General features: G+C 43.1%; 1 protein-coding gene across 1 annotated transcript; it reads right to left on the bottom strand.

Annotated features, from left to right (window-relative positions):
• Window positions 1-941: 941 nt before the first annotated feature.
• Window positions 942-10,310, bottom strand: LOC116420955 (chymotrypsinogen A-like). The gene is made up of 7 exons (XM_031949225.1): window positions 10,259-10,310; window positions 8,957-9,060; window positions 8,406-8,482; window positions 8,205-8,283; window positions 6,373-6,553; window positions 3,551-3,684; window positions 942-1,103 (listed from the first exon to the last, which is right to left on the bottom strand). The coding sequence occupies exons 1-7, from the start codon at window positions 10,308-10,310 to the stop codon at window positions 942-944; spliced, it is 789 nt and encodes a 262-aa protein (XP_031805085.1).
• Window positions 10,311-11,709: the final 1,399 nt, after the last annotated feature.

The following is an 11,709-nucleotide window of genomic DNA, read 5'->3' as shown; positions in this document are numbered from 1 at the left end:
CCCTGCATATGTTTTGAAAATAAAAAGCTTAAAAAAAAACAAAAGGAAATAAAATGAAACCCAATACCTCCTAAGATTATTTCTTTCACTCTGTAAAAGAGATCCCACTTGTTGGGAAGTGTTTCTTCACACTGAACCTAATCTGATTCTCTGCTGCTTTTACCCAGTATTCTTAATCCCTTCCTTTCCATATGCCAACAGGTAGGAAGCAGTTTCTAAAGACAGAATTTGAATCCAAGTCCTTTGCCTCCAGAATTAACAGTTTTTTCCATTATTCCATGAAACTTCTAGACAGTTTCTGTCACTTCCAGGCATCTCTTCAAATTTAGGGTGAAAGCTTTCATGCCCCATTCTCCTTCTTTTAAAAAGTTAAATAGCTCTAGTTCTAGATGTTGATCAGCATATGGGATGGTCCCCAGACCTTTCCCTTTACTCCAGTTTGTGGCAATGTCCTTCCTAGAATATGGTGCCCTAAGAAGTCATTAAGGGAAATGAGTGGGCATGTGGGGAGTGTGTCTGTTGGGGAAAATTGGGGAGATGAGTATCCAGAAGTACCCAAATGAAGTCAGGCACTTGAGGAAAGTCAATGGGATGGTGCTGGCTCTTCCTAAAAGAGGGGTACTCGCTGAACCCCAACTTTGAGACCCAGACGTTACATTCTGCCAGGTGGAGTCGCAGAAATAAGTCTTGTGTCTCTTCTCAACTCTCTCAGCAACATCATCACTAGAAATGAAACCCGTATCCCCAGAAACTCCTACCAATGTTCTGGCCTCCTGGGACCGTGCCAGGCTCTCTGAGGATGGGTTGTTCTACACATGATGGGCATTTAGATCTCTACTGAAGGCAAAGAAAACAGGCTGAATGATCCTGTATAGATACATTTATTGGCATTGGGGGATGGGGAGAGTTAAAGGTACCCACTTTCTTGGGCACGGAACCACTCAGTTGTTGGCCAGGGTTTCCTTGATAAAGGGGATGAGCTTGGTGACTCGGGCAAACACAGCAGGGGAGGTAGCAGAACAGAAGTTGTCTCCCCTGGAGACAATACCAACCAGGGTCCAGGCATCATTTTTCTTGCAGACCAGGGGTCCACCAGAGTCACCCTAAGGAGATGAGACACAAGAGAGGTTGAAAGAGTCTTTCAGTCCCCCAAAGCTGCTCAAGGTGCTATAGGGCAATTAGCAAGATTGTGCCATGGTGAACTATGAAAGACCTGGTTCTTCTCAGTGGTTTGGTAATCCAAAGAAATCCCAGTAAACTTTGGATGGAAAACTCCATTCACATCCAGAGAGAGCTATGGACACTGACTGTAAATCAACACTTGCTATATTCACTTTTTTCTTCTGGTTTGTTCCCCTGCCCCCACCCATGATTTTAGACTCATGATTCAGACTCAGAAGACCTGAATTTGAATTCTGGGGCTGATAGTTTTTGTCATGTGACCAGAGACATCATGGGATTGCAAAAAAGGATACCATTATATGGAGATAACACTACTTTATCTTTTCTGCCTTAGAAGCTTGGTGAAGCTGTAAGGTGGTATGGAAATAAATGAAAATGATGAAGAACTGAAAGTTTGGTGGCTAATTCCAGGTATTGACATCATGACAGCATGACTAGAGTCTCTCATTACACCACAGAGACTTGTTTTGAACTTTTCAATTACAGGAGGGGAGGAAAATACAAAAATAATAAAGATGACATTTATCCAAGTGCTTTTGCCTCTTCAAATGTTTCCTGTCTTTATCTCAGATCTTTTCCCCCCTCTGAAGTAATCAGGGTTAAGTGACTTGCCCAAGGTCACGCAGCTGGGAAATGTTAAGTGTCTGAGACCAGATTTTGAACTGAGGTTCTCCTGAATTCAGGGCTGGAACTCTAGCCACTGTGTCACCCAGTTACTCCATATGATCTCAGTTCTTTGTGACAGCTCACAGAGGGAGGTAGAAAGAGTAGGGATATTAATCTCCATTTGGCAAATGAGAAAACTGAGTCTGATAAAAGTTTGTGATTATTACTTAATGAGCTTGTAGCATAGCCGAGAGTAGAAGTCAGATTTTCTGTTTCTTTCTAGTGCAGAAAATGTGGGTGAGCAGTGTAGATTAAGAGTAGAGGTGAATCAAATGTTTGTGGCAGCCCTTTTTGTAGTGGCTAAAAACTGGAAACTGAATGGATGTCCATCAGTTGGAGAATGGCTGAATAAATTGTGGTATATGAATATTATGGAATATTACTGTTCTGTAAGAAATGACCAACAGGATAATTTCAGAAAGGCCTGGAGAGACTTACACGAACTGATGCTGAGTGAAATGAGCAAGACCAGGAGATCATTATATACTTCAACAACAATACTATATGATGACCAGTTCTGATGGACCTGGCCATCCTCAGCAACGAGATCAACCAAATCATTTCCAATGGAGCAGTAATGAACTGAACCAGCTATGCCCAGAAAAAGAACTCTGGGAGATGACTAAAAACCATTACATTGAATTCCCAATCCCCTATATTTATGCACACCTGCATTTTTGATTTCCTTCACAAGCTAATTGTACAATATTTCAGAGTCTGATTCTTTTTGTACAGCAAAATAACGTTTTGGTCATGAATACTTATTGTGTATCTAATTTATATTTTAATATATTTAACATCTACTGGTCATCCTGCCATCTAGGGGAGGGGGTGGGGGGTAAGAGGTGAAAAATTGGAACAAGAGGTTTGGCAATTGTTAATGCTGTAAAGTTATCCATGCATATATCCTGTAAATAAAAGGCTATTAAATTAAAAAAAAAAGAGTAGAGGTGAATGAAGTGCCATCTTGCATGAGGCTGGGAGAACAAGGGGAGAAAACTTTTCCTGAAAGTCTGCTGGAAGTGGGACCTAAGACTTTCAGCAGTGTCATCAACAGGATAAAAGAGAATTTTTGTTGTTCAATTGTTGTCAGTCATATCTGACACTCTGTGACCCTATTTGCAATCTTCTTGGCAAAGATACTGGAGTGGTTTTCTGTTTTCTTCTCCAAGTCATTTTACAGAAAAGTAAACTGAGGCAAACAGGGTAAAATGCCTCACCCAGGGTCACCCAGCTAAGTAAGTGTCTGAATCTAGATTTGAACTGAGATTCCAGGCCCAGAACTCTGTCCACTGCACCAACTAGCTGCCCCTCACAGTAAAATCTGTCTAAAAGTAGATTAGGAAGGGAGTACCTTTTTATGAGTGGTTTTAATGGAAAGATGGATGACCACTTGTGACAGGCAGTTTGTAGGGAGACTGAAGATGAGTTAGACATCCTAAGGTTCCTTCTCACTCTCCTTCTGTGAGAGTGAATGATGAGGGGGAGGGATGTCATGGAACTGGAGGTGGGAGGGAAGCATCAGATTGAGATTAGTTTTGCTACTTATTAACAGGATACTAAATCACTTTGATTTCCACCAACCCTGGTTTCTTCATTTATAATATAGATAATAAGATCCCTTTCAGGGCAACCCATTTGTGATTCTAAAAGAGAGGAGAAAAACCAGAGTAGAGAGAGAGAGAGGGAGGGAGGGAGGTACCATGCAGGAAGAAACGCCATTGGCTCCAGCACAGATCATGGTGTCCTTGAATTTTTTCCCCCAGTATCTCTTGCATTTAGTATTGGACAGCAGGGGCAGAGCTGCCTGTTGGAGGATATTTGGGAATCTCCGGGCTGCAGAGACAAAAGACAAGAGAGTAGGTTAAACAAGAGCTGGTGAACTGAATGGGTGAAGGTGGAGTATAGGGGAAGGAGCCAAGAAGAAGTGATTCTGATAAAGTCTGGACTGAAGAGTATGTCAGACTCTGTTCCAAGCTTGGCTCTCCCCCTTTTCTCATTCACTTTTGTGAAAGAGTAATTAAAGGGTACTTAGTACTTCCTTTAGAAATGTTGTTACTTTGTATCCCAAAGAAACCATAAAAGAAGAAAAAGGACCCACAAGAGCAAAAATGTTTGTAGCAGCTTTTTGTGGTGGCAAGGAATTGGAAAATGAGTGGTTGCCCATCAGTTGGGGAATGGCTGAATAAATTTTGGTATATGAAAGCAATGGCACATTATTGTTCTATAGGAAATGATTTTAGAAACTGATTTTAGAAAGGCCTGGAAAGATTGACATGAACCGATGCTGAGAGAAATAAGCAGCACCAGGAATACATGGTACATAGTAACAGCAAGATTGTGCGATGTTGAATTAGGAAAGACCTGGTTCTTCTCAGTGGTTCGGTGATCTAAAGAAATCCCAGTAAACTTTGGATGGATAATGCCATTCACATGCAGAGAGAGCCATCGACACTGAATGCAAATCAACACATGCTATATTCACTTTTTTTTTTTCTGGTTTATTTCCCCCCCTCCCCATGATTTTCCTCTTTTGTTCTGATTTTTCTCTCCCAACATGATACATAAGGAAATAGGTTTTAAAAAATGTCTGTCTATGTGTTATGCCGCAGTTCTCAGCATGTGGGACAATTTTATCCAAAATTAAACTCTCAAGGGTGTCTCAAGGTATAGAACAAAACCTTTACTCAGGATCTCGCCAGAGCCGGGAGTCCTCCAAACTCTGAGCAAAAGGGATGTGTTCGGAGCCAGGAGAGAGTGGCCGCCCAGTGCCTACTTGCAACTTTTATACAGAGCAGCCCAAGAAAAAGCCTCGACCCATCCCCAGTGCCCCTCATATACATTCTGAATGGTGATATAGGTTCTGTTCCCTGATTAGGAACTGGCATGTTGACAGGCTATAAATCTTTCTTTCTCCCCTAGCACATGATATTTAAGAAGCCAAAACTTAGGCTTGTAGCCTCTGTCTACTTTAGTCAATGGTTATGAGAGACCTTCACTTTAGCTACTTGCACTCATCAATTTCCATAATATCCTGACCCAGTCCTGACTCAGTTTCCCTGCTTCTCAGTCCTGCAAAACCTCCCCTCCCTCTTTATCAGAATATTTGATAAGGATAAAAGCTCTTATGTTTTCGAATATCAGAATGTCATCCCAAGGTATCAGAATGTCAGATACCAACTTATCAAGATTCCTCTCCCCATTTCTGGGGTGACTCCCCCTGATTATGTCATCTCATCTTCTGTGGATGAGTCAGAGTCCTGTTCCTCTCTCAGCACCCTCACTCTGCCCCTGCCTCAGTCTACCCCTTGAGTCTGAGCCACATGTGAATACAGGTCATTGAGAACTCTCATTGTTTGCTGGATTCTTGGAGATCATAGTCTCATTCAGCCCTGGGACCAAACCATGCATCCATTTGGTCCCAGTAAATCTCTCCCATTTAATAAATTATTAAATACACTCTAATCTCTATCCTGCCTCAGTTTCTCCAGCATTAAATTTGTATAACACACAAAAAATGGGTTTTTTTTTTACATATAATTGGGGAAATAAAAATTAAAAATAAAAAAATTTTAAAAGGAGTATTCTGTGGGAAATCAAATTCTAATTACTAAAAACACATGCATAAAACAAATATTGGTTCCAAAAAAAAACATCATTATCTGACATGCCCTCCTCCTCCTAGCAGAGAGGAGAGAGGCCGGGGTCTATAGGGACAAAATTATATTTTCACTGTTAAATTAGGTCACTGTAGATAGTATTTTTGCTCAATTGTTTTCTTTTCTTGCAAGAAAGCTTGACACTTAGGGCACGGGAGGGAGACAAGAGAGCAATACATCTGAACTAATATAGGAATAAAAAGATACCAATATCACTTAAAAATAAAAAGATACACATTGCTTACAGGTATATTAAAAACAAAATTGGATTGAACACACATAGAAGAGATTGGAAAGAGATCTTATTTGGTTCTTATTTGTTTAAAGCTTATACTATATAACCTTAAATATAAGCAATTAAATGTTTATAATTTTTATAATAATATTTCTTATTTTACTGAGATGGTATAAGTTGAAGAGCTAAATACTGGATTTGCTTTTGATATTTTGTGACAATTGCAAATGAACACAAACTCTTACAGATTATTTGAACAAATGGACTTGAAAGGGGGCAGTCAGCAGGTATGGGAAGGATTCTTTAAAACATCCACACACAGCGGCTACCCAAAAACGTTGAGTTTGTTTGTTTGTGTTTATGCTGAGCTTGAAGCCTTAAAATTATGGAAGGGTTTTGCTATTTAATTAAAAAGTCCTGGGTGAAAGTAAAGTCAGTCTAAAAAAGATGACATTTTTAGAAAATAATAATTAATGTGTTCTTTAGTTCTCAGACAAAATAAAATCCACTAAAAACCTTAGTTGGGGTATGTGAATTAGACCAAGAGGTCTTAATTGTAAACGACCTAACAAAAAGTGCTATGGAAGATATCAAAGTACCTAATGCCCAGTGAGCCCCTCTCACACTCACCATTGTACTTGGTCCTGCCCCAGCCAGTTGTAACACAGGTAGTGCCATCGGGGAAGTCATCGCTGGCACTGGGCAGGCAGACAGGGGACACATTTTTCTGGAAGTGGGCAGGTGTGGCCAGTTTCAACAGGGTAATGTCATTGTTAAAAGTGTCCGGGTCATAATTTTTGTTCCTGAAGACCTGAAAGGAAGACCAGGGACAGGAGATTGAGACCTCCCTCACCCTTCATCCCTAAAGCTTCATTGGCACCTCCTAGTGCCTCAGAATTAGGAGGAATTTCAAAGGTGACCCAGTCCACCTAAATATCTGGAGGAATCCCTTCTATGTCCTTCCTGACCACCGTTATCTAGACTTTCCTTCAAGACTTTTAATGATGAGGGACTCACTACCTCACAAGAACGCCGACTCACTTTTATCCTGCTCGAAGTATTAGGAAGCTTTTTCTTCTTTATTATTGAATCAGTTTGGTCATATCCATTTGGGATTTTCTTGGCAAAAAGAATGGAATCATCTGACATTTCCTTTTCTAGCTCATTTTCCAAATGAGGAAACTGAGACAAACTGAGTCACAGCTAGGAAGTTTCTGACGCTGAGTTGGAATTCAGGAGGAGGACACAAGACCTTGCACTCCATCCACTGCACCCCCTAGCTGCCCTGCTCACGATAACAGGCAGTAGATGGGATTTGAACCCAGCTATTGAATTCCTGGTCCAAGAATCAGCCTCAAAGGTTGTCCTTAGAAGAGTTGTCTTCAATTTTGCTTTTCTGCTTAAGTCTCTTCTACCTTCCCCTCCCCTCCAGAAAGAAGCAGCTTTCCCCAGCTGCTGTATTCTCCTCAACAGCTTATGTTGGTGCAAGCTACGGAGGATTTCATTTTGAAACAAAAAATGGCAGGTTCCACTGTTTACCTGCATCCCCACGGGAACAACTTATGTCCTCTTTGTGTAATCATGGCTGGGTTAGTGAAGCTCACTGAGCTTGAGTTTCCTCATCTGGAAAATGGCAAAGACCTGCATTCCCTACTTCACAAGGGATCAAATACAAATATACACAGCCTACTTTGAGACTCAGATCAATTCTACCCTCTGCATGAGACTTTCAGCTGCATGAAACAGTAGATGGTAGGCTAGACTGAAAGCCAAGGAGACTTGAATTCTAATTCTGCCTTAGATATTGACTAGCTGGGTAAACTTGGTCAAATCACTTCATCTCTGCCTGCCTCAGTTTCCTCATCCACAAAATAGGGATAATAAATATATCAACTTCCCAAAGTTGCTTGAGAATACAATGAGATAGTATTTGTAAAGTGCTTTCCAAGTCTTAAATTGCTATATAACTATTTGCAAGTTCTCCTGCCCCTTCCCTCTGAGACTGCCCCCAATTTATCCTTTATGTACACAATTATTTAAACACAGTCTTCCCCATTTGAGTGTGAGGTCCTTGAGAGTAGGGATCCTGGGCTTTCAGATTTTGGGGTTGTTTTTGTTTGGTTGGATTAGGGAGAGTTGGTTTTTTTTTTTTTTTTTTTTCCTTTTGTGGTTTCCCCAGAACTTAGCCCAATGTTTGCCACATAAGAAGCACTTAATAATGCTTGTTGGCCACCTATACATATAAGCCCTTTTTAAATGCCAGCTCTTAATAATCATAAATCATAGCTTGGATTTTATTAGTTCCCATCAGAGAGCTGATCTTTATTTACACCGGGCCTGCTTGCCATAAATGCTTGAATTCTCCCTTGTACATGTCCTTGGTCCATGCAGGAAGCCCCAGCTGCCACATCCCCAGCACATCCCACACTCCTCTCATCCCCTTCCCTGGGCCAAGACTGTACCTTGGCAATCCTCAGAACTTGGACCTTTTCTCTATAAGACTTCAGGTCATGCATTCCAGCAACCACCTTGTCTGTTGTCCTAAAGCAGAGAGAAGGGCCCATGGATCAAAGGTCACTGAATATCCCAAGAACTGGTCCCAGTTCACCACCACCACCACCACCCCTCCAAAGGAGGGAAGGAAAAACCTTTGTTTGACCTACATGACATCGCAATGAGCAGCTGTGACCACCCACTTGTTACTGATGAGGGAGCCCCCGCATAAGTGGGCACCATTTCTCTGGAAAGGAAGGGAACAGATGGGAATCATGTGCATTCTGAAAACTTGGAGAGCTCAGGGGCCTCCTCTGAGCACCGAGGGACAGTCTCAGAAGCAGACAAGAGGGCCAGCAAGCCTTGGGCCAGAGAACGTAGTCAGGGTGCAGGACCGGGAGCCTGGGATGAAGAGGGATCCGAGACAAGACTGGCTAGGTCTCCTGCCAAGCTGGACACCATCTGGGACTGGCATTTCCTCCTTGCCTAGTAGGGCAGAAGCTGCTGTGGGTCACAGGGGCTGATATTTATGAGGTTGTTGCCAGCCTCCCAGGAGGCTTCTTGGAGCCTCTCAATCCCTCTTTTCTGCCTCACTGGCCATTCCACCCTCCACCCACTTCCCTTTATCCTGTAGGGAGAGGAAAAGATCTGGGGGTGACGAAGTAAGAGGGGAGGGGGGGATAATAGCTCCACTCCCCATGAAGCAGGTCCAGGTACTCACCTGCAGAGACACTTGCCAGGGCCAAGAACCAGGAACAGCATTTTGACCATTGACAATCATGAACATACTATTCAAGTCAGTGTTAATGGCAGGAACACCACAGCCTAGGGACATGGAGAAAATAAAGATGCTTAGGGTTCCCAGCCTTGGACAAGCTGGGTGGGCCCTAACCTCCCTCCTCCCCCCCAGTCTCTCAGGCCTCTGAAGTCTTAGCTGCTACTGGAGACCCCCTCACCCCAACCCTCACCAGCCTTTTGTTCTAAGGAATAATCAGCTTTGGGTTGAACTCAGTTACCTGCAGGAAATAGGAGAAAGGGGATAGGAGAGCTGATGGCTGACACCTGGTCCAGGGTTTGAGGAAGCAGAAGGTTCTATGCCTTCAAGGACTCAAAACCTCAAGGGACAAAGAAAGCCTATTTCCGGGGTTCTTGGGCTCTTAAGGGATCCCCTGGCTCTGGTATATGAGGGAAGGAACTTCCTCCCTCTCCTCTGTAACACTCAGTCCCATTTCTGCCAGAGAATGGGAAGAGGAGAGGGGGCTGGAAATGAAGGATTGCCTCTAGGAGCAGCTGAAGTCCCCTCGGTTGCCATCAGCCTTCCCTGAACAAGGCTCTCCCTAGAGTGGGCTCTCCTTGCCCTGGTCTGGGGAGTGGGGAGAGCCCTCTCAGGTGCCCAGACATTGTCTCTGGGCTTCAGGCCACAGCTGCCTCCCCACCCCGGAAATGCAAACGAAGCCAGAGCCCTACCCACCCAGGACTGAAATTTGAAAGTAGCTCCCCAACTCTGGGCCCCCCCATTCTCCTCCCCTCACCCCCATGCTCCCTCAGGCGCTCTCCATTACTCAGATCTGACATCACTTTCTCCTCCAAATTTTTCCAACCAACAGCTCATTTCAACACCACTTTAGGAAGAAAGCAAAATTTCAGACTAGTTTTTACTAAACTGTAAGCTACTGTCTCTAATCCCCTTCAGGGATAAGTGCACATTAAAAAGAAAACACTTATTACCCTCCAAAGTGAATTCTTAATCTGAGGAATGCCAGTATTAGGGGTGGGGGGGATGAACACAGGGGCCCCTCCTCTCTCATCAACTGAGTCCCGAGCCTACACATCCAGTGCTGGAGGGGATCCTAGAGGCCATCCATCACTCCCTTTTCTCCTCAGAGCTTAAGCGACTTGTGCTGGGATACAGAGGTAGGAAGCAGCAGAGGCAGCATCTATTTCCAGGCACCTCCCTGACTCTGTGAGAGCTCATGGGGGCTGACAATGGCCTGCTGGGTGAGGATCAGGGAACAGGACTCACCTGAGACGGCAGCCACGAAGGCCAGGCAGGACAGGAGCTGAAGCAATGCCATGGTGCCCAGGTGAGACAGCTGGCCCAGCGTCTCCCTCCCTCCTTATATCCCTGCCTTCCCTCACCAGTGGGGCACTGGGCCAATAGCCTTGGCCCTCCTGAGAGTCCGGAGATGTACCTTCCTTCTCTCCACTGCCCTCCCCAAGTCCAAGACACCTTGGAGAGATAAGCAGGTGGGGCAGCTGCTCCTCTTCCTCTTCCCAGAGAGTCCTTCTCCAAAGGCCAAGAGTCCAGTCCTTTTTTCTCCCCTTCTGCAGCTCTGCCTCCCCTGCTGCCTCCCCTGCCCTGACCTGCCTCCTCTTGTTGCTCTACAACTTTGTTCCTGAAATTGAGTTTTCCCTGTTTGGATGCAAGATCTCAGGGACCCTACAGACTTGCTATCTGGGGGCTACCAGCAGAGGTCAAGGAATCCATCCCACTTATTCCTGTTAGGACCTGATACATGCCCTGAAGACTTTAGGCAAATAAATCTTATCCTTCTGGTGACAAATTTCAAAATGGCGCCCTCTGCTTCCCTGTCTTTTCTTTCCTTTGTTCCAAGTAACTCATTTATTCATTCAAAAAATATTTACACAGAGCTTACTAATGGAGAGAAATCTGACATATAGCCCTCAAGGAGCTCCCAGGCTGGTAAAGGAAGCTTCAGTGCAACAGGCATTTATTAGGCACTTATGGTAACATATGATTCGAGTTCTTAAAAAGGTTTTAAATTGCCAGCAAGGCTTAAAATCGGGGAGTAGAGGTAATCCAAAGCAATCCCAATAGACTTTGGATAAAATATACCATCTGTATCCAGAAAAAGAATTATGAAAATTGAATGTAAATCAAGACATGTTAGGTTCACTTCTTTTTTCTGACTAAAAAATTTTTTTTCTCTCTCTCATGGTTTTTCCCTTTTGTTCTCTCCCAACATGTGTTTTAAAGCAATGTGTCTTAAAAATGAATAAAGAATGAATGAAATTGGGGGGAGGGGGATTAAGGAAAGAGGGAGAGAAAATAAATGTTGGCAATTGACCAAAACAATTTTTTAAAAAATATGTTTTAAAAAATTTAAGCATGCCTTATTAAGTTGAAAAAAAAATGTTGAAAATGGACCCAGGGATGCATGATGAACTATAAGACCTTAATAAATGCTGGTTGACTGACTAAACATCCGGGGACTAGTCTAGCAAATTTGGGGCTCATTGTCAGAAAAATGGCTTTTTGGTAATACATATTGATTCAATGAAATGTTTCATTAAAAAACAGAATTGTACATTAATACAACCAACTTAATTCAATAACTGCTCATATTTAAACAAGTGAATTTTGGTCCATTACTCTATCCAAGCCATATCTTAGTGACTTCCTCTAAGTATTCTTCAGGATTCTCTCCTCATTCTCATTCACTTTTCTTCTTT

The sequence above is a fragment of the Sarcophilus harrisii genome, chromosome 2 (assembly GCF_902635505.1).
Source record: "Sarcophilus harrisii chromosome 2, mSarHar1.11, whole genome shotgun sequence".
Taxonomy (NCBI): domain Eukaryota; kingdom Metazoa; phylum Chordata; class Mammalia; order Dasyuromorphia; family Dasyuridae; genus Sarcophilus; species Sarcophilus harrisii.
This window is presented reverse-complemented; position numbering and strand designations above follow the sequence as displayed.